Raw genomic sequence first — 23,417 nt, 5'->3', positions numbered from 1 at the left:
AACAGAGTCCAAATCAGTACTGCCAGGAAGCCCATGGGTGTGGGGTCAACCAGTGGCCAATGGCCACACAGTCAAAGAAAACTGTCTCCCCCTCCAGCAGCAACTTTCAACTGCCAATAGCTCCTTACTATGTGTGGGGTCTCGTGAGTCCCTCCCCAACCACTGGCTGCTCTGGCTTCATGAATGCAAACACCATAAGACTGGGAATTCTTAAGGAACTTTTAGCTAGAGATGGAGAGATAAATCGGCAGTTACAGATGACCTAGGTTCAGTTCCCATCTCCTATGTCGGGGCACACAACCATCTGAAACTCCAGTTCTGGGAATCTGCCCCATCTTCTGACCTCTGTGTTCACTAGGCACTCATGCAGTGCACATACATACACAGAGGTAAAACATTCATATAAATAAACTAGAATAAATAAATCATGCTTTTAATTAAAAAATAAACTTCTAGGCAAGCAGGTAGATGGTGTTTATTTGCCACATGCACATTCATTTATAAATTTAATACTTTCTTTTAGATGTTTTACCAACATTGCTCTTTATTAATACAAGAGTATTTTCACCTGAGACCTACAGATTGGAAGGCAATTTTTAATGAGAATCATGCAAGAGTGAAAATCCAAAGTTAAGACTGCACAGCCTCATGTTGATGGATTAAGTAATAAACAAATAAATATAGATAGATTAGATAATAGGTTACAAGGTAAATTGGGTTAGAAGACAGACTGGAAAGGAACTGATCTTAAATCAGTTCTGCTTTGGCTACTAGATTATGTGGGCAGAGCAAGACTGAGAAGTCATGAAATTCTTATGCTGTCGTATTTGTAAATGCCCTTTGTCTGAGCTGGGAATGTAGCTCAATGGTAGACCACTTGCTCAATATGTGCAAGACCCTGGCTTTGACCCTCAGCACTGCAAAGAAGGAGAAGCAAGAGAGGAACAGGAGGGGGCAGCCAAGGAAGAACACAATTAAATGTCCTTCCTCAAAAGAATTTAAGCCTTGAAACTTCCAGGCAGACAGGTGGATGGCAATAGAAAATACTGTGCATTTCCCTGGTTCCACACAATATCAGGCATATGACAGTCACATGTTAAACACTCAGTACATAATACAGTATAATGTAAAGCCTACTTCATGTGCTATTGTAAGGATTAGATGGGCTTATATGTGAATAATGCTTAGAATGGTTCTTAGTATGTACTGAAGGAACTATGCACTTTCTGTTATTAATGTTGCTATTTCAACTATTTTTAATGTTTGTCTTGTGAGTGTGTGTATGTATGTATGTGTGTGTGATGTATAGGTATGTGTACATGAGTGTATTTATGTGCACACATACATAATGAGGTGCATGTGGAGACCAGAGTGTGGTGTACCTTTCTCAATCTTTCTCCACCTTATTTTATTTTTTTTATTTTTTGGATGGGTTCTGTGATTGAACCTGCAACTTCCTGGCTGATAAACTGGCTAGCCAGCAAGCCCCAGGGATCTACCTGCTCATCCACAGAATGCTGGGACCCTAAGCATGCAGTTCTGCACCTGCTTTCACATAGGAGCTGTGACTCTGATCTCATGTCATCATGCTTGTGCTATAGGCACTTTACCTATGGAGCCATCTCCCAAACCCCTTATTGTTTGTTTTCTTTGGTTAAACTTCTTGCAATACTCTGAGAAGTCATTTGTAGCAAAATAATATGGTGTACAGCAAGATGAATACAATTAGTAATATTATGCTATGTGTCTCAAAATAGAAGGAATATGAGTGTACTCATAAAGAAATTATAAAAGTTTGAAGTAATGGACATGCTAGTTCCTATCAGTTAGTTGATTTGTTACATGAATTAAAGCATCCTGTTGTAATTCATAAATATGATGTATCAATCAAAAATGCAATATATTTTTAAGCGGGGACATTTAGCAGATACTATCTAGTAAACATTACCTTACAGTGGGTGTGGACTTCAACCTCAGCCTCAGAATTAAACTGGTCTTTTGAAACAAGGACCAGGATTAACTTGAAAGGAACCTAGAGGTAAGCTCCAACTATGTCATCTGATGTTGATTGACCTCTTTGTGCCCCCTTATTTGGTGAATACCTAAAATATATTGGTAATTTTACAACTTTCCCGAGGTTGCCATCTTCAGAGTCTGTTTCCTGATCCAATTGTATTCATCAGAAAAATGTAGTTGGAATGCATTTTCAGTAGCTAATGTTAGAGAACTTTGCTGTTTTCATTTAAATAGTTTCCTCTGATAGTAGCTACTTAAATTAGCAAATACCTTGAGTGATTATTACAGAAATGCTTTTATCTATAAATTGGTAATTTTTCCTTTTTAACTTGAAGCTTGCACATCTGTTCATGTTATGCACAGGGAAAACCAGTGATCCTTAATGTAAAAATTCATGTATATATTGAACTGTATTATTTAGCAAACTTTCTTTTCTTTGGAAATAGAGCCTTATAATTTGGAACATTCTGTAATTGGGACTATTTTCCAGTGATTGCCTACTAGAGTAGGGCATTTGTAGGTGAAAATGTCCAGCCTTCATTCAACATTTCTAAAGTGCCTGTTAAGTACTCAGCAGTATAGAATACAAACAAAACAGAACTTGCCTAATAAGGGGCAAAGCAAGAATTTGACCCCAGGTCTTTTGACCATCAAACATTGCTATAAAGCAATGCATCCATCCTACCTTCTCTGACATAAAACACAAACACTAAAATATTAGCACCACCTGTTCTCATTCACCAAGATTGAATAAGCCCTACCAATTCCTTGCATAATTAATATGGATAGAAAAGAAATACAAAGTGTGCTAAAGTTAAAAGATAAATTTAAACTACAAATCTGGGGCAAGAAAAATTCTAAAGATATCTTTAAAAATATGGTCTTTCCAATCATAGCAACCAGTATTTACAAGCACCAGTTCCTAATCAGGTTACACACATAAGATGTATTTTTCTGCTTTTCAACAAAAATTGAAAATAATGTCTAAGGTTCATGTATTTCTTTTGAAATAATTCACACAGCCTAGTATAATGTCATACGTGGCTTCTGAAGCACTCTGGTTGTTGGAGCAGATACACATTCAGATACCAAAGCTGCCTATTTTAAATATCTTTATTTTTTTACAACAGAATAACATCGAATGCTTATATCAGATCATTCATTGAATTAAATTGTAACAATTACCAAAGCAGAGTGTCTCCTCCGGATCCTCTGTTGCATTTGATGTTTATGGTAAATGTGTCTAGTTACACAGTTTCGAGTTTTTCGGGTCAACATTTATATAGTGAGTGAGAAGCAAAAAGTCCTTTATTACAGCATGTAATAAGGCACTAATACTTTTTAAAATGTAACAGCATTTGAACTTCTGAGTTTGAAAATACATGAATCTGGAACCACCTTGAAATTAAAAGTATAAAAACAGCTAAGAAGCCTGGATATGTCTACTTTAACATATTCTGATCAATGTCTAAAGCTTTTTCTCCTTCTGAAAAGTACATTGTTCCTCTGTGTTTTGAAATTCCTTATTTTGGAAACAGTTAATGAATTTTGCTCATATGTAGTAAATTTATTGAAATGAATTTCAGGGGATTTGTAGTTGTACAGATGCCAGTCACCATTCTTGTGCTTTTTCTAACACAGCATTTTTCGTCTTTAGAGCTGTTTCAGTTAACGCATTACATTCATAGGCAATTACAGTACAAAGTAGTAGCAGAATAATAATAAATTTGTGAGGAAAATTGAACAGAAAAATGGAAGCTTGAGATTTTTTTTCAGGAGACTTTTGAAAAGCAAAACTATTAAAACTTCATTGAAAAAGGTACTTTACCTTATAGAGTAGTTAATTGACCTACTTAATGAGGTGGAAAATAGATTATGTTGAGTGAGAGGTATTTAATGAAGCAACCGTAGAAATTCCCTACACTAAAAAAAAAAATCCTTAGCAACCAAGCCTTTGTCAAATTGTCCTTCATTGTGTACTTATTTATCTTACTTGTACCTAAAGGATGAAAGCTGTATTTAAAGAAGTTGTTAAACTAAAGTTGTTGATAGAAAAAGTATGTGTTCTCGTTTGTTTAGTCTGCTTATGTTTGTAATAATACTAATATAACTACGGAAATTCAGTCTGGAGCTTTAACAATTTGCTGATATTTTATTGGGTATGCTCAAAAGGATAAGTGTGACCCCATTAAAATAATTGTGGTGTTATTGTTATGCTTAAATTTTGGCAGTGGTTATGTAAATAGCCATGGTGTCTTAAAATTTTTAATAACATTATTTTATTTTATGTGTGTGAATATTTTGTCTATATGTACATCTGTACACTATGTGCTTGCCTATTGCCCATGGAGGCCAGAAGATGGTGTAGAATCACTTGGATCTGGAATTACAGAAGTCATGTGGGTGTTGTGAATTGAACCAAGGTCCTCTGGAAGAACAGCCAGTGCTCTTGACCTCTGAGCTATCTCTCCAGCCCCCAAATCGTCATACTATCTTTAAGAAATTGAAGATCTAAACATTAGTTTAACAGTTAATTTTTAATTATGAAATTAATAATAAAGTTATAAGGGAAAAACTCATGCTGTAAAAGAGAATTAGATTCCTAACACAATAGAGGGAACTTAACCCATATGATTTAAAGGTTTAAAAGTCCAAAAAGGGAACTGAATCTCATATAATATTTGTAAGAGAAGCTGATACCAATTATAATTTCAGAACAAGTAAAAGTCCCTTGTCAATTTATACCGGAGTAGTTCTCTCCCTCTGTATGTCCACTATGAATATGTTGGTTATGAATGGCATCCACAAGCCAACAGATTCTAGCAGTGGTGACATAGTAAATGATGTCAATTCAAGATGACTTTTACACAAATTATTAGAAGTTCTGATGAAATTTAGTACATTATGGAGTCAAAAAGAAGAGGAGAGAAAGTGGGGGAGGGAGGGAAAGAAAGGAAATTAAGGAGAGAGAGGAGATGGAGAGGAAAGGAGAGAAAGAGAGGAGAGGGAAAAGAAGAGATAGGGGAGGGAAGAAAAAAGGAAAGAAGGGGAGAGAAGAGAGGGAGAAGGGAGGGAAAGAGAGAGAGGAGAGGTGTGGAGGGATAGTCTGTATTTAAATGATATTTTAAATTGACCAAACCAGCCATCAGAATAAACCACAAAACAATGAGTTTTGTCCTAAATTAAGCCAATACTTTGATTACAAAAGAGATTTAGAATAGTATAAGTTGCTTGGCACTCCTGCAGAGACATTTGAAAGCTCTTAAAGGGGTAGCTATTCACTATCCCTCAAACCTAAACAAATGTGTGTTTTTCCCTGCTAGATATAACCCAGATTTCTTCATGACTCCAAAAAACGGTTTTCTTTTCAAACACTTATCTCTACTTTGTGGGGAAACAATATTCAAAAATAAAAAATCTCCTAAGAGCACTTTAAAAACTTGCAAAGGAAATGATGTCGACAAATTATGACATAGAAGTGTTCTTTTTCTAAAGCGCTATGTCACAAGACCCTCATTTCAAGATTTGCCTCACTCCATAGAGGCTCTCTCTTGAGCATCTCCCTCTCTGGCTTCAAAGTAATCACGTTTGACTTTCTGGTTTTCACTTTAATGTTTGTTTTGTTGTTCAATGTCATTGATAGATTAACTATTTCGATCAGGAAAGAAATATAAGTTTAAATATTTGGTTTTAAAGTTTTACAATAGGTTTGAACTGTTTGGCTTAGTATCCAAGACAGTTAAGGCAAATTTCTGTATTTCTATCATAATTAGTGGGAACTAATTAGTTCTTACAGCTATCTTTACAATATAAAAATAATCTTATTTGTAATTAATGTCATAAATTGGAAATCAGTTGTTTGGGCTGGGTGTAAGTAGATCAAATAGCCAATGAGTTGTTTAACTAAACCCTTATTTATGTTGTTTAATGAGCTATCTTTGTCTTCACATGAATGAAGAGAAAACAATGAAGCAGAGACCACCAGCTCCACACTTGGTTCTGTCACTTATGAAGATCAATGATTACTTTATAGGATGTCTTAACATAACATTCTGCTTAAGTCAAACATTCCTAGAGTGGAAAATTAAGATGGATTTTTCTCAGAATTATCTTGTTATGTTTTGTAATTTAAAAACATGATTCTGACCACATTTAATTAATCTGTAAGTTTCTGTTTATTTGTTTGTTTGTTTTAGAGTATCAATTAATGTGAAAGTCAGTCCTTTTAGACTCAATGGAACATCAACTTGCATCTATTCTTTCTGACATACCTCCGACAGTACCAATTATCAATGGAGATCCCATGTATCATGTAAGAGAAATTTTGCTTCTTTTTGTTTACACTATAACTGGTTTAAATATTATAAAATCTGGCATTGGTTTTCATTTAGATTATTTGTCACTTGGAAAGTTTTTTCTTATTGTCGTTGCTTTTCTTTTTTTTTTTTTTTTTTCAGCATTGGTTATTTTACTTATAGGCCTTTTAAAAATCCCTCACTTAAGATCTTTAGACATTCAACATTAGCTTATCCCACATAAAATTTCCTTTTGAATTAATTTAGCTGCTTTTTAAATACTCTTTTGCACAACTTAAAAGGCATAATCCTATATTGTAAAGTTTCTACTACCTGGAAGTTCATAAAGTATATCTTTTGAAATTGTTCTTTCATGTTCATTCAGTTAGTAGTTCAATCATCTAATACTTGAAAGTATTGTATCTGAATATCAATGACTTCTATGAGTAACACTGGTTTCTAGAAAGAAAGAAAAATGTACTTCAAATTTAGCATTTGCCCATTTAATAGATTCAGTAGAAGGCCTAACTTAATATATAATTCAAAAAGATGAAAGACCTTTTGTATCTTGAATTAAAAAAGATGGTACTTTAGCAAAACAACATGGACAGAAACGATTGAGATATATGCATGCATAAAAATGTCAAAATAATGTTCATTTTTATTAGTGTATGATAAGTTTTATTTCTAAAAATAAAATGGTTTTTTAATCAGAATTACATTCTTTTAGATGGAGAATTGCATTCTGGACCCCAGTGCCATGGCAACATATTCTCATTATTCACAGACCATGATTCAGCCCAAGATATATAACACCTGGCCTTCTTGTCCCCAATACTGGACTCAAGTATGTCTGACTTTTACCTTCAGATAAGTTTTATTTGCTGGGATTTGTTTGTTTGTAGAGGTTTTGTTCTGGAGGCAGATGCAGAGGAGAATAATGTGTTTCCACCTCAATGCACCTATTTTCTATGACCTTCATTAAGCTTTACTTGGGTTGGGGAGTGACCTGCTCTTACTAAAGGGTATTGAATTTCTCCTAAGTGCCCATTGATCCAATTGTACTCTTCTCCTTAAGGATTTTGAAATCCCCATAATTAGGGGGCCTGAACATTATTCAAAAGGATAATAATGACTTTTTCCATAGAGTTGCAAGAAAGTATGTCATTAAATTATTATCTATTTCTAGATTGTATTCGTTCAAGTTAACCCTGGAGAGGTTCTTACCATAAAAGCTGATGATGGGTCCATTCAGCACATTCAAGGTTTGTTAAAGTAGAATTTGATGTGCGTTATCTTATAATCAGAGCGAGTGAGCCTAAATATTGTTGTAAAATTACTAACAATTCAGTAATATCTCCTAAAATGCTCTTGACAGGAGTTTAGTATCAATATCACAATAACTAATCTCGCTAATCTTTCTAGAAGTCATCCAAACCAACTTTTAAACATGAAAGCAAGTTAATTGCAGAATTTTGTTCAAAGAAGTACAGACATTGTAGATAGTGATTGCTACTTATAATAATACTTTTGACTTCAATATGGGAATTTAACACTTACCTTACAATATGACCTGTACTAATACTTTTAATTCAATAGTAAAATCTTTGAAGCAGTTAATGTAGTACAGGTTAATACAGAGAAATATTTATGTCTATTAAGATGTTTGACATATTTGTCAAACTGGAGAATAACAAAAGGCAATGAAAATATCTGCATATACTTTTAATTTTTGCATCAAAATATAAGGCCACAAAAGGCAAGCTAACATCAGGATATGTAGACTACTTTTTATAGAGTTCTAGCTATAATATATTTGCAACATCTGAATTATAGTGGCATATAATATGATAAAACTAAGTTCATTGAATTTATAAAGCTCAGTATAACTCATAAACAGAATGAATCATAAATACTCAAAGGCAATGTCATCACATATAATGGCCTTTCTCCTCTTTTAAAAAGATGCAAATATATACTGACTTTTACTTCATGTATGTACACAATGTATTGTGACCATACCTCCATCACCCTCTTTTACTCCCCTTCAACTTATGCCCTTCCTTTTCCCATCTAGTCTCTCTTCTGTTTTCATGCTTGGCTTTGGTGGTAAATTGAGTTTATGAGGGTTTCTTGCATGAGCATGGAAGAAGGATATTGTATAGGAGTGTGGGCATCTTAGGAATGGGTACAACACTGAAGAAAATGTATACCTCTTCCAACCACCATTAACTGCCAATAATTTCTCAGGGGGGTGTGGAGCCTTGTGAACCTCTTCCCACTAGGAACAGTTAACTGCCTATAAATATCCAAAGACATATATACATTCTAATTTAAAAAAAAAGCACGCTGTTAAAGAGTAACATCTCCTATTAACCAGTAATCTATAGCAACAAAACTAAATATATGTTATACAAATATGTATCATATATGTACAAGTGTTAAATTAATCCATTTTAGACTGTTCTACAGATGGAACCTTCTGAGAGCTCATTCTTTCACACTCCCAACAAATTTTTTTTAATCTTAGCATGCACCATCATTCCAGTAGATACCAGGTAATAATAATGTCCAGAAGAGAGGACACACATATAAAGTATTGTATATAGTACTTTTATGTGTATTTTAATTATGCATACACATTTTATTTATGTATAAAACAAATGACCTCAATTTCAAATAGTCAATAATGAAGTATATAGCTTTTTATTTATAGACTTAGCATTAACTATTTTAAATTGAGATTACTTTATTTTTATGCTAATTGTTTTATATTCAAAGGTGGTTTTGATCTGTACTGCTGTGCCAGGAATACAATAAAAAGCCAGAGGCCCAGCAAATGTACTTACCATGCCAGAATAAATGTAGAAAAGATAGATTAAATTGGAAATAGATACACAGTGAGCAGTTTGTAACAGAGAAAAATCACCCCCCTGAAAGGGAATGGGATTCTTTTATACAGTTAAAGAAAGTTACTTAGTCTGACCTCATGTGCCATTTGTGTGGGTCTGTATTTGGATACACAAGCAAGCATCTCACAATCTTAAGGAGAAAACGGTATAACACCAGTTGTTGGAGGTTAGCCATTTGGAATAAGGCATCATAGAGTTTTACAGGTTATAAAGCTTCTAAGCAAGGTGGTAGTGTCACATGCCTTTAATTCCAGCACTTGCAAGGCAGAGGCAGGCAAATCTCTGTGAGTTCGAGGCCAGCCTAGTTTACAGGGTGAGTTCCAGGACAGCCAGGGCTACACAAAGGAACTCTGTCTTAACAAAAAGAAAGAATTATTAGGCTTTAAAACAGGATATAGTCATGCCTTTAATTTCTGCATTCGGGAGGCAGAGGCAGGAGGATCTTTGTGAGTTCAAAGCTGGACTGGTCTATATAGAGAGTTCCAGGACATCCAGGGCTAAATAAAAAGACCCTGTCTCCAAAAAAAAAGAAGAATTATTAAGCTTTAAATACTTGTATAAGGCTTCACAAGGCACTGTGGTCAGGATCCAACTAGTGAGGGGGTTGATTGTCAAAATGTGGCTAGTTTACTTTTATTTTTAGATATTTTTTATCTCTAAATTTGCTCCCTGATACAGCACCAAGGTCAATTCATTGACAAGGGGCAAACATCATCTTCAGAAGGGTTAGAAAAGGGATCTTACTGATGTTGCTGATATGCCATAGTATTAAGACCATGGGCAATGCATACAAGGTTTAAGAGGAATGTTGGAGGAGAAGAAGGGAATTACTGTCTCAAGAGGTTGAAGGCCTAACTGTAATATCAAGTTGGAGATTGTGAAGTCAAAGTCATTGACTGAGGAAGATGAGCACTGATGTCAGTGATAATGGTAATGACCCTGCAAAACTACCATGAGAATTCAATGGCCTTTAATATAGAAAATACCAATTATACTGAAAGATTTAAGTAAGAAAAGACTGAGGGGGGAGGAAGGGAGGGAGAAAGAGAAGAAATGAGAGAGGGAAGGAATCAAGGAGAGATGGAGGGAGGGAGAGAGGGAGGGAGGGAGAGGAATTATGTCAGTGAATGCCAGTCCCTGTGTCCCTCCATAAGATCAAGCCCTCAGAGGTTATCTCCCTTAAATCAGATGCCTGCTCTTTTAGTCTTTAAACTTTATCCTGTTCTATCCATACTTGATTAGCATATACATGACATTTCTGTTCCAGAGTCAGGCAGGTACTCCTTTAACTACTGTAAGCATTGCTACAGATGAGTCCTTTGGAAAATTATACTGGCCCTGAAGGGCCTTCGGGGATGCTGAAATGTAGTCTAGTCCCATAGGCTAATTTGGCTAAGTATGTTAAACGTAAGAAGCCATTGTGAGTATTCTTATTCTGGTACCTATGCCTGCCATAATGACTCATCCCACTAGGAAAGGAACCAGCTGAAAAGCCCTTCTAGATCAAGAGATTCCAGAAGAGGGGACATGGAGGAGCTAGTTGAAAGGAGTAACTTGGATATCAGGAGCAGTAAAGGCATTGTTACAGGTATCAGATGAATTAGCAAGAAGACAACAAGAGACATTACTGATACATGGGAATAAGGCTGCTGAGGAATTAAAGCACATGGTGATGACTAGATAGAAAATTGAATGGTTAGGCCATTTTAAAAGGAGAAAGTTGAAGCATGAAAGAAAGGAGTAATGATGGAATACTGAGTCAAGGTAAGTGATAACTTCAGTCCAAGAATAGTTTAAGAAATCTCCTTAAGGACCACAAGATGGCTCTGCAGGAAAAAGATCTTGCCATGCAAACCTGAGAAACTGAGAAACTGAGTTTAGTTCCCAGAGCCCATGAACAAGGAGAGAACTGACTTCTGAAGTTGTCCTTCCACCTCCACCTAGGCATGCCTGCACTCATACATACACATATTATTTTCACATATGAAATACATACGTACACACACACACACACACATACATAGGAATCTCTCTGAAGAAAAAGTCTAGTATGAGTTCCATAAACTGAGTTGGGTCTTGTAGAAAGACTAGCGAGGGAATATGAGGAAAGAACTTGTAAAATGATATCACATCATCTAGAAAAGCAAGAGAGAGAGAGAACTAGCTACTCCTTGGACATAAAGGGCATTAAGGGTTTGTTTCACTTGGGTCTTGCTATAACGTGAGTCAAAGACCTCTAAGAGGCTCATGGGAGCAGACCTTTTGAGCTTATAGGGCTGGAACAATGTTCACTCTGGGCAGATGATGCCATGTGAAATACGCATTATAGGCTGGCTACTTTTTGTGACACGAGTAACACTTGATACGATCTGATTCAAACAACTTCAAGAGGTCTTTTTAAAATGAGGAATGGCCTAGTGTATGAACTGGCCTTTTGGAGCCCCTTCCCTATGGAGGGATACCTTGCTCAGCCTAGATACAGGGAGGAGGGCCTCAGTCCTGCCTCAAATAACATGGCAGACTTTGATGATCCCCCATGGGAGGCCTCAACCTCTCTGAAGAGTGGATGGGGGTGGAGTGGAGGGCAGATATGGGGAGCAGCAGGAGGCAAAGGAGAGGGAACTGGGATTGGTATGTAAAATAATATTGCTTTTAATTTAAAATTTAAAAATATGGGATGGCCTTTAAGATAGACTGAATCCCCTGGGTTAATGTGAGAAATGGTCATTAATTTATAATAAGAGTACTAGAAACTCAGCAGTATGAAAATTAGTTTATTTCATGACCTTGCAAATCTGAGCATCAGCCTAGAATGACAGATTCGCAGCTTAAACTCAGAAAATGGTCTCTATAGCCCTAACACAAGCCTCTTCCTTCCTTTCTCCTTTGGCTGAGTAACCAGAAGGATGCATACTTACACGTTGTCTAGGTGTTACATTTATCTTTGCCAATTGTTATGGATTCATCTAGACATTTTACATCATGTTTATTTTAAAACTTATTAGGTATATGACCTTATGTTTGTGGCTTGATGATTATTATTTTTCTATTTTTAACTTCTGGTTTGGGTGTGTGGGGTTAGCTTAGCAAAGTACAGGTTGTGGGGGTGCAAATGTTTAGACTAAGAACTCTAGAAGGGGTCCAGTGTTTTCTGTTTATCTGTAATTCAACCAATACTGCCCCAAGGCAGTTTTGTAAGCCAATATAAAGGAATAATATCAAAAAGGTTAGGACATATTTGAGCTAGACTTAAGTTGAACTAGACTTTCCTTGGTAGTTAAGGACATCCCTGATCACCTGCCCCAGTGATATACTGAAATAGGTAATGTGCCTTTAGATGCATCAGGTCTGCCTCAAGGGAGTACTTTGAAAGGGATGAGATAGTAGTACCACCTAGGGGTACAGGAAGGAATTCTGTTTATTAAAAACTTGAAAAGCGGTAAAGGAGTGTTGCCAGGAATCTTGGGGAATCTCAGGAGAGCCATCACATAATATTAAGGAAATGGGGGTCCATCCCTTCTTGGGGTTCTTAGTCTCATTAATAAAATAATTAAAGAACAGACACAACCAGAAGCTCAAGTGCAATTTGAGTTTAAAAGGAAAAAAAGTTCATGCAATATATTCTGATGACATTTTCTCCTCTCCCAACTTCTCCCACATACTCCCCACCTCCCCACTCACTCTTGGCTGAGTCATATTGAAACTAAAAACTGGACCTTTTAGTATTATAGAGACTGGATGAACCCAAAGCAAAGAATAATGTTCTCTATGAGGACAGTGGCTAGCTTCCCAATAAGGCCCTGCCTGTTTTAATGGGAAATGTTTCTAGCCATATGGTGAAAAGACACAACTAACTAATAGATATTTTAATCTCTTGCATGGGGGCATGCAAGTAAAACATATTTGCCAATCCCCACCCCAAATTGTGCTTCTATGCTGGACAGTGTATAAAAATGGCAGCATCAGGTACCTTCAGATTGGTCTGACAGCAAGAAAGACAAACTTTAGAAATGGATCCCAAGGTATTGATATTCCTATGAACAGAGCCTCAGTTGGAAAATAAAGGCTTAGCTCCCTAAATATGTAGACTGATGAAAACAAAGATCTTTCATGAAAGAGAGCCATTGAGTAAAATTTTAAAGGTGGGCTTGTAACTCTGGAGTGCTTGTAAAGCCCTGATAAAGCCTCTTGAGTCTCCTGTGGATGTGACAGAATGGGATTGGAAGCTAAGGCAGCCTGGATTGGAAGCCATGCTGCCTGTTAAACCTGCTGTCCTGCTCAGTGGTTTCCTAAGAAATGTCAGACTGTTTTTTTGTTTTGTTTTGCTTTTTTGAGACAGGGTCTCACTGTGTAGATAATGGTCTTTTTGATGGGCCTTGCCGTGTATAAAGATCAGCTGGTTTAGAAGCCAGATGAATTGAAGTAGGACCAAAGTCTTAGGGACATGTTTAATGGGGGCGTCCTGAACAGTGAGGAGGCCCCTTCCTCTTCAGGTCCTTCCTGAGTGTTAATTACAAAGAAAGCACAGGCAAAATCCATGTGAAAGTCATCTCCTCTCTGCTTCCAGCTAGAGAGCCCTAGTGATGGCCATTAGTTCTGGAATTATCTGGAAGGGTCTGTGAGACTCCCTACAACATACCCTGAAAGCTTTGTCCTGCCTCCATAAAGCTTCTGTTGTACTTGAACTATGTATCCTTCAGATGAGAAAGACAGGAGTCCTGTAGATCCAGTCTAGTATTGTAAATAAAGCCAATTATTTCCACACAGGTATGCTGGAGACGGTTGTCTGGCTTAGGGTTTGGAAGTAATGGATGAGGATTTGTTTGCCACTGTTTTTACAGTAAGCTCTGCAGTTTACAACAGAATAGTCTGGGAGTTGCTGGTTCTAGCTGATCCCCAGTGGAAAACTCCTAAGTTGAGATTTTTGAGGCTCTAGTGTGGTATATGACTCATCATGCTCTGGCACAGGGTTAACTGAGAGGTCTTCCAAACTAAGTGTCATGAGTGCCAATGCCCTGAGGTAAGGGCAGCAGCTCCACGCCACCAGGTTTGGAAAGATAAGCAATTGGGCACTGAGAAATCCCAAAGCCTTTGTGGATAATCACACTGCTACTCCATTTTGTTTGTGCTCATATGAAGAAAAAACGTTTTAATAAGATCTGTCACAGCTAATGCTGGGTAGGAGTAAGTGTCTGCTTTAGGAAGTCTAGGGTTCATGTCATTTCAGAGATACAGTCTAATGGTTCCTCCTCAGGTTCCCTCAAGTCTTCATAGAGAAGTTTAGCTATCAGGTCACACTGGGAAATCCAGATTCTGTAAAAATCCTACCATTCCTAAGAAAGTCTTTGGCTGTCTTGTGGCTAGAGTGCACATAGTTAAAACAAGACTGATGTAGTAACTGGAAAGATTACTTTGCTAAGTAGAAGTCACAATTAGTTGACCCTTATTTGGGAGAGAAGCCTTATAGCCACATGGAGATAGTTTTTGAAGAGTTAGGACAGTGTTTTGATCTGAACTGGATTTATCTTAGTTACAAATTAATATCTACATACTGAAGGAGGCTACTCCTAGGGAGAAAATTAAAAGAGGAAAGATCTCTGTAAAGACCTGAAAGATGGGGCTATCTCAAAAGCCCCAAGATAAGACTGCTGAGTAACTTGGGTAGAGGGATCCTGACATTTGAATGTCAGCAGAAGCTGAGAGTTTGGGTAGATAGGAATACAAAAGAAAGCATCCTTAAAAGTTTAACACTGGGAACCAGAAGATATTAGAGGGTGTCTGTTCTATGGGAATGTACGGATTTGAAACCATGGCGCATATCAGAACCACAGCCTCTTTCATAGTCCTCAAATCTTGGGATGTTCTGTAATTCCCATTTGACTTCTTTACTGCCCAGACAAGGGCATGGCATGAAGAGTTACAGGGGTGTAGTAAGTAGCCCAGTAACCCAGAATTTATCAGTGAGAGGCTATAAGTCTTTCCCTACTTCAGACTTTAAAGATATTGGAGCAATCCAGGAAAGCCTTTAGGAAAACTGTGATAGAATGGAGGTATCTCAGACTTCAGGTAGAACTTCTTATATGATGTAAACACCTACTCTGGAGAAAATATGGAGGACCTTTGAGGCTCCAGACAACAGCAAATCACACCAAGGACAGGAGATGCAGTGTTAAGAAAAGCATAGAGTCTCTGGAAACTTAAGTGGATCTGACATTTGAACATTATGTCCCTACCTAGGAGGAGAAGGGAGCAGCTAGGTAGGACAAAGATAAAAAGTGGAAAGTTGTTTGCCTTTCATACAAATTTAAAGGGTTATAAAGCAGGGTTGCCATTAACACCAGTGAGAAGAACCTGAGCCCAAAATGTTAAACCTGAGAAGGTGGACAAGACACAAAACTTCAGCCAGACATTAGTGGCCCTCACACCTTCAACCTCAGAACTCATGAGACAGAGGCCTGAGAATCTCTGTGACTTTGAGGCCAACCTGGTCTACAGAGTGAGTTCCAGGACAGAAAGGACTATATAGAAAATCCCTGTCTTGAAAAACCAAAAGACACAACATTTCACATTCTTACTGATAATAAATTATTTTCATCTCCACCAGTTCTAGAGTTGCTAAAGGCTCATTCACAAAGACAGAAAATACAAAATTCTGTACAGACTTAGGGTCTGTCTTAGGCTATTACTGTTAAAAGACACCATGACCAAGGTAACTTATAAAACAAATCTAATTTAATTTGCAGCTTGCTTATAGTTTCGAAGAGTGAGTCCATGATCATCATGGTGGGGAGCATGGGAGGAAACAGGCAAGCATAATGGTGGAGCTTACATCCCCAAATACTGAAGGCAAGAGACAGAGTGGGCCTGGCTTGGGCTTTTAAAAACACCAAACCCAGCCCCAGTGATACAACTCCTCCAACAAAGCCACAGCTACTCCAGACCACACCTCTTAATCATTCCTAACAAACCACCAACTGGGAAACAAACATTCAAATATATAAGCCTATGGGGACATTCTTGTTCAATCCACCACAGGGCCTCATCAGTCCTTAAGGAGAAGTACCTCTTTCCTTACCGGTATTCCCATAGTCCAGGAAGAAAGTGTAAGAAGAAAAGAGGCAGCCAGGTGGTGGTGGTGCATACCTTTAATCCCAGGACTCAGGAAGCAGAGGCAGGCGGATCTCTGTGAGTTCACGGCCAGCCTGGTCTACAGAGCAAGCTCCAGGACAGGCTCCAAAGCAACACAGAGAAATCCTGCCTCAAAAAAATAAAAAGAAAGGAAGGCAGGAAGGGAGGAAGGAAGGAAGGACGGACGGAAAGGAAGGAAGGAAGGAAGGAAGGAAGGAAGGAAGGAAGGAAGGAAGGACGGACGGAAAGGAAGGATGGAAGGAAGGAAGGAAGGAAGGAAGGAAGGAAGGAAGGAAGAGGCAAACCCACAGTGGTAGGGAGAGGACTGTGTCTAAATTAACCTGAGAAGGGATGTCATCAGAGAAAGGATTGAACAAACTTTGCTTACAGCCTAGAATTTTTTATCAGAGCCAAAGAAGCGAGTGAGATCAGGTTGTAAGCATGTTTAAACTAGGATTTGCAGGCATATTAGTGGTGTTGATTTCAGGAAGTCGATTATGGGGAATTGTAACTGCTGGCCACAGGAAGGCTGGTCAAGCTGGAATATAATCACAGAAAGAAGAGGTATTCAAGCTGGAATGTAGTTTATAGTGAGGAAGGGACTGTAGTACAGTGGCCTCCAAGTCTCTTAATTCAAGGTGTATGGCTACAAAAAAAGAGTGAGTAGCATTATTCTTGCTCTGTTTCCTGCAGAAGGCCATCAGTCACGGAAAAGAAGGGCCTGAAGGTGCAGGACACCTTTGACTTGTTCCTGGGCTGTTGTTACTCAAGAGATTGTGATTCCCAAGGTTGCTAGGGAGAGGCTCATCTGTACAGCCAGGTGTGTCCTGACAGAGGTCAAAATGTAGATTGGAATGGCTACAGCAGAAGAATAGAGCGAGATTGTGGGTTACAGGAATGTAAGAGTATGTACATCTGTTCAATAATTAACACGTACACACAGGCCTGGGGGCCACAAAGCCAGAAGAGGCCTGTGGTGTGTGCCAGGCAGGGGAAAGGTCAAAGCAGGATATCTGGAAAAGCTTCCTTGGATGTCTGCATTTGGTGTTTGAATGAGTGACCCAAAAGGAAATGTAGTACTCACAAGCTAAGAATATGACAAGGCTGCATAGGGGTGTCATGACAGTCTGGAGGGGACACCTCCAAGGTTAAATTGAAGGTATTGTATTTTAGATTTTTAGGATTTTAGAGAAATTGTGGGTAAGACTCAAACATCAGGTTGAGGTGGAGTTGGAGATGGATAGAAGAGGACTGTGGGTATAGAAAGTAGGACATGCATGGAGAAGGGAAGTCAGGATGGTGAACACATCCCAGGAAGCCAAGGGCTCAGGATTTGCTCTCTAATTGCTTAGAGGTGGGCAGTTCAGTTAGTCTGAGGGGTTCACCAGACTGAAGAGAAAAAGGTGTGTTGGTGTGGTAGAGTGGGGAAAGTGTAATTAACTTGCAATTGTACAGAGAGGAGTGAAGGCTGTGGAGAAAGGAAATGCAAGGACAGGCAAGGGGCTTTTTTTGACAAGTACAACTCAGCAGATAGAATGTGTGGATCACTGAATCATCCAAATATCTCTGTGAAGGCCAGCAGTGAGTAAATGGGTTTCCTCTCTAATAGCAAGATGGTCTCCTGACTGTCAGACTTGTGCTGTCCTCCACTTGTACATCAAATGTGTATTGCACAGAAAGGAGTAGAGGCCACCAAGAGTGACCTTTGGCATGGCCTCCTGAAGGGATATTGAGGGGGTTGTAGGCAGGTAAGAAATCTATGGAAATTAATTGTAGTGGCCTGATTGCTGACGTCTTTGCCTCAACTCCAGCCATCCTATGCACAAAGTCAATTTCAGGGGTTTTCTACTGGGTGTGGTGCAGTTTCCATGTTGAGGAAAACCAAGTAGATACAGGACAGGAAAACCCTATCTGCTTCCAGGAACATGTGAACATAGTCCCAACACGAGAACATGGAGGAGTTATGGAATTTCACAGGATTGGGGGTGCTACAATCAATCAACTTATCCAGGGTCCCAGGAATGGGAGTGGTATTGAGCTGCTGAAAACCCTTAAGGGCCTCATCTACTGTCTTGAAGTAATTGTGAGGTGTGTGTGAGTCACAAGCAGGGTGCTGTCTGTAGCTGGGAGCAGAGTGTCAGGGATACTGAAGGGCAGGGCTGTACAGAGACTGCAGGGTAGAGAAAGCTTATGTGACAAGACTTGAGGCAAAAGGAGGAAATAGAGGAGAGGACAGGAAAAAACAAACTGATGGAACATAGCTTGAAGGCTGTGGGGAACAGCAGTTGCCTGAAGTTAAAGACATAAGGTGCCAGCTCTGATATATGGCATCAGTTTGTTTAGATAAATAGGCTACAGGTTGTACCTAATTACAGCAATTGGACTAGAAGAACTAAGGCCTGGTTCATGCACTGAAGAGGTAAAGTTGAAAATGTTGGAATAGGTTGGTAGCCCAAGAGCAGGAGGTCCAGAAAGATCCAGCTTCAGGATTGTAAAGTCTTTATGTATTTAGAGTCAAAATCAAGTGATCAGTGATGCCACCATTTAATGTAGTATAAAAGAGTTCTGAGATAATAGCAATGATGGGGGCACAAGTGGCAGGAGCGTATGAGACCTAAAAAAAAAAGAAGAAGAAGATCCTTCTTAGTATTAGGGAAAGGGATTGGGCTAATGTTCTCCTTCCAGGAAGCAGAAATTGGGCATGGTATGGGGGGGGTGACGTTCATATCCAAATGGAGCTCTGGGATTGGATGAGCTGAGTCTTTTATCTAGAGACTTGATATCTGAGGTTGGCTAGGAAATTGAGGAGGTTATGGATTTCAGGAGACAATTAATAGAGGAGGAAGTACAGGAGCAGGCCTTCTATGTCTTGAAAACGGGTGTTGGTGGGGAGAATGGGGGCTTTTGAAAAGTTTGTCCAAAGTAGTGGACACTAAGTATCCCTGAGGGAGGACAGTCAAGGTATGTTGTTGGAAGAAATTTTAGTCATGAGTCAGGCAAACTGTCACAGGACTTGCTTAAGGTGGACCCTGGAGGTCCAAGACTTTCAAGTGGTGATCAGGGAAGATTTGAGAAAGAAGGGGCTAAGGGTTGAAGACTATTACGTGGATGGGTTCACAATTAGTGAGAGCCCTTGGATTTCCAGACTGTAAGGATAGGCATATTTTTGGAGGGAGTTCTCAGAAACTCAGAAACTCAGAAACTAACAGAAACAAGGAAATGAAAGATAATGGGGTTAATACCCATAGCCCCAAGGAAGAGAATGGGTATTGAGTTATCAAAATATCTTCAGAAGGTTTACTGAGGGACATGTGAGGCAATTGGTGATTTGGGGTAATACTGGACAAACTTTATGTCTTATACAATGGTGTCACCCTCAGAGTCAGAGTTAAGCTCAAGGAATGAATAGGGGTCTCTATCAGCTGCAGCCTAGCATGAGAGGGTAATTTGAAATGCCCCAAACTTATGAAGTAAGTCCTTACCTAGTAAGCAAAAGGGACAGGAGGGTTAGACAAGAAATAAGTGCATATGGGTAAGGAATTGGAAGAAGGTAAATAAGAGTGGGATAGGTAGGATCTCAGGTTGTCCTCTAACAACAGCAAAGGGGAAAGAAACTTCTGTGGTTGTTCCCTGATAGTCAATCAGAACAAAATTAGTCAGTTGCAGTTGTATCCAAAAGAAAGGACATGGTCTTGTGAAATACCATCACAATCACCCTGTGTTCTGTGGATTCAGGTGTTGTCAGGGCAAAGGATCCTGGGGACCTTCATTCCTCAGTTGACAGCATCAGCACAGAAGAAATGGGACTGCTTTCAAGACAAGAGGATCATGAACCTTGTCATTCAGTTCAGGCTCAGTGGGAAGACAGGACAGCCAAGTCTCTAATAACACTTCCTGTTAAGGAGGGACAATGGATCATAGTAAAAATGGTCTGAAAGAAGAGGACAGCTTTGAGGTATCCTTGTGAGTTCATTCTGCTAGGAGAAATTAAAATGATCCTGTGAACCAAAACTTCTGGAAGAAGTTAGTAAGCAAGGGATGCAGAGGAGCCACAGGATGATGAGGTTGAAAGAGTCAGCAAAAGGAAACAGCCAGGACAATGAAGATGCTAACCATGAGTTGGGGTCGTGCAGAAAGACAGTAGCTCTATTCCTTAACCTTTGTGTTCCATCTCTATCAGAGCTGACTTACTGATAAAGAAGTAGCACTGTTGATTCACAAGTGCACATATACCCCTATGGGTGGCCTCCAGGATACTGAGATCCTGCATGGTAACAGCTAGGGAACAAACAGATCTGATCTTGGACTGCCAGGATCTGATGTACATCATTGAGCCTCTAATACTTATTTGAAAAGAGGGGTTAACTGGTGAAAGTTTACTCACAGGATGGAGGTCCCCATACCCACTTTCATCAGAACCCCTAAGACTACTAGGAAGAAGATCATCTTCACAGTCCACTGTGTCCTAGCAGAGGTCAAGCTATGCTTTGGGATTTGTGTGTCAGGAGGAAAGAGTGAGATTGTGGGACAGCGGAAGGTGAGATTTCATACCCTTGTACAATTAACAGGAAGACACATGTATGCCTGGGAACTGCAAATCCAAAAGATTCCAGTGGTGTATGCCAGGTATGGGAAAGGTCAAAGCAGGATATCTGGAAGAGCTTCCCTGAGTGCCCACATTTGGTGTTAAGAATGAGTGTGCCAGAGGGAGATGGAGTGTCTGAAGGCTAGAGTTGTGACAAGCTACAAAGGGGTGGCAGGACAGTCTGGAGGGGGCACTTCCAAGGTTAAGTTGAAAATATTTTTTAAGGACAGGATTTCAGAGAAAGTATTGGTATGAATTTGATGTACTAGGGGGAGAAAGGTATAGAAGAGGGTGGGGAAAGTAAGACACAAAGAAAGGATCAGAAAGCAAATGTCTTCCCTAGCAGTCAAAGCATCTGGGTTTTGGTTTCTGATTGATTAATGGTGTGTAGTTCAGTTGTTCTAAGGCGTTCTTCAGATTGAGCAAGGTGAGGTATGTTAATGTAGTGAGTTAGGGCAAGAATGGTTAGGGTAAGGTTGCAAAGATCAGGTAGTAAGCTGCCAACAACGAAGGAAATAGGGGATAGTGGTCAGGAGTTGCATAGGGAGCATTAGTAGATCAGGCAAAGGCCTTTTTATTGCTGCCAATGAAGAGACGCTGAGGAAATTATAGACAGATAAATCTCTGAAAACTAATTATGGTGTTGTATTTGCATAAATCTTTGCCTCCATTCCAGCAATCCCCATGTGTGTACTCAGATTAATCAGTGTCCTGTCAGGCATGATGACGTCCTGCTTCTAAAAAAGAACGAGGCAGTGATAGGTGTCAGGAAAGTTTCTGCTACCTGAGGCAAGTGAAGGCAGACCCAACAAGAGGAAGGCATCATTAAAGGACTTCAGGAAATTAGTAGTGAGACAGTCTTGTTCCGTTACCAGGTAAGGACCCAGACCCCTGTCTGGGATGAGACAGGGAAAGAAAGAGTAGGGGCAGGTTTAGTTGGTAGAGTGAAGAGGATGCATTAGTACATATTCTGTAGGGTACATATGAGGCACATCAAGGTAGGTCCTTTGCAAGTGGAAGGTTATTTAGGAAATAGTATATTCAGGTCCCCAGGGTCATAGGAGTCCTTCCTTATAGAGAAGTGGTACCAATGAGAAAAATCTTGAAGTTTGAATGTGGTAGGGGTGGTTAGAGTGAGCCTGTGTGGGCTCTCCCATGTAGACTGTAGAGGATTCACTGAAACAAGAATCAAAATAAGATCTCAAGGTAGGAGGAGCAAGGAGTAGTCTAGTGGAGTAGAGATAGGAATGGGAGCATAGAAATTAGTAAAAGACTATACAAGAGTCTTAAGAAACGAACATGCAGAGTTACTCAGTAAAGGAGGAGGGCCTTTTGATAGATTCAAATTAGAAGGATGTGTGGCAAAAGGGAATCTCTATACAGTAACTCAGAAGAACTGCACATGAGAGGGTTATAAGGAACCTCAGGAAGTTTGAGACATCCAGTCCTTATGTAGAGAGAAGCAGGCTAGATTGTTCTGAAGATGCCATTCACTGTTTCTCCTTTTCCAGATGACTGGATATGATAAGGAATGTAGAAACTTCCAGAAATGTTCAGGGCATGACTGATCCATTGAGTTATTTGATTAACAACTTCAAAGCCATTGTCAAATTAAATGGAGGCGTGTACTCATAAATGAGAAATGATTTCACTTAGTAGCCTAGATGCACAGTGGAGGTACATTTGTTTGAAGGGGGAGAAAAGCCTCCACCCAACCTTTGAAAGTGTCAACTACAACTACTACCAGAAGTAATTGGTATGTCCTATGGGAGGCATGAATTGTACCATAAGTAGATGAGTTGGAAAAGCTGGGGGCCTACTACTAACTCATAGAGAAACCCTTTGAGAGATGGTACAGTATTTACAGAGATCTTGTAAGTATTCTTTCATAAGAGTAGTGAGATGAACATGTTTACTAAGGACATTTCAGAGGGGAATGTGTTGGGCCTGGAAAGTAGGAGTGACTCTCTTGAAGGAAAGAAAGGTTGAAAAAGAGAGTACTAGGCTATTAATATATCAGTAGTGTTCTCAAAGTTCGCCTTTAGTGGATCTGAAGTGTTCCACTGGTATGGTAAGATGAGTTTGAAAAGGAGAGAAGGTAAGTAATATAGCCAAAGGGGAAAGATAGTGGGGCACATCTTAGCTATTAGTCAGCTAACAGACTCAGTGTTAGGCAGTCATTTCCCCAAAGTAGAACCTTTTGGTAATGGGGCTGCTTCAAGGAGACAGGAGATACTTTTCCTGTTAATGACAAGGTGCCCTTTGAAGTGAGGAAACACTACACTCTCCAAGTTCTAAAGTTTGAATGAATGATGTCATAGATATATTTAGATTGTAGATGCTGTGTTATACCAAGCTAGGTTTAGGACCCTAATGAGCTCTTCCTACTGAAAAGTAACCTCAAAAAGAAAATGATTTGCTTCTGCCACATGCTGGAGGAAGCAGTTAAGATCATCATGGTACCCCTTAAGATAACATGGA

General features: G+C 39.1%; 1 protein-coding gene across 1 annotated transcript in view; it reads left to right on the top strand.

Annotated features, from left to right (window-relative positions):
- Positions 1-23,417, top strand: part of LOC127217670 (fibronectin type III domain containing protein 3C1) — a 66,330-nt gene that overhangs the window by 5,524 nt on the left and 37,389 nt on the right. Inside the window, exons 2-4 of the mRNA XM_051178657.1 lie at positions 6,213-6,328; positions 7,042-7,158; positions 7,501-7,576. Of these exons, the coding sequence (XP_051034614.1) occupies positions 6,251-6,328; positions 7,042-7,158; positions 7,501-7,576 (271 nt within the window). The 5' untranslated portion in view covers positions 6,213-6,250. The remainder of the gene's footprint in view (positions 1-6,212; positions 6,329-7,041; positions 7,159-7,500; positions 7,577-23,417) is intronic.

This window comes from Phodopus roborovskii, unplaced genomic scaffold, assembly GCF_943737965.1.
Source record: "Phodopus roborovskii unplaced genomic scaffold, PHOROB, whole genome shotgun sequence".
NCBI classification, from domain to species: domain Eukaryota; kingdom Metazoa; phylum Chordata; class Mammalia; order Rodentia; family Cricetidae; genus Phodopus; species Phodopus roborovskii.
Note: the sequence above shows the minus strand (reverse complement) of the source record. Positions and strands in the feature narration are given on the sequence as shown.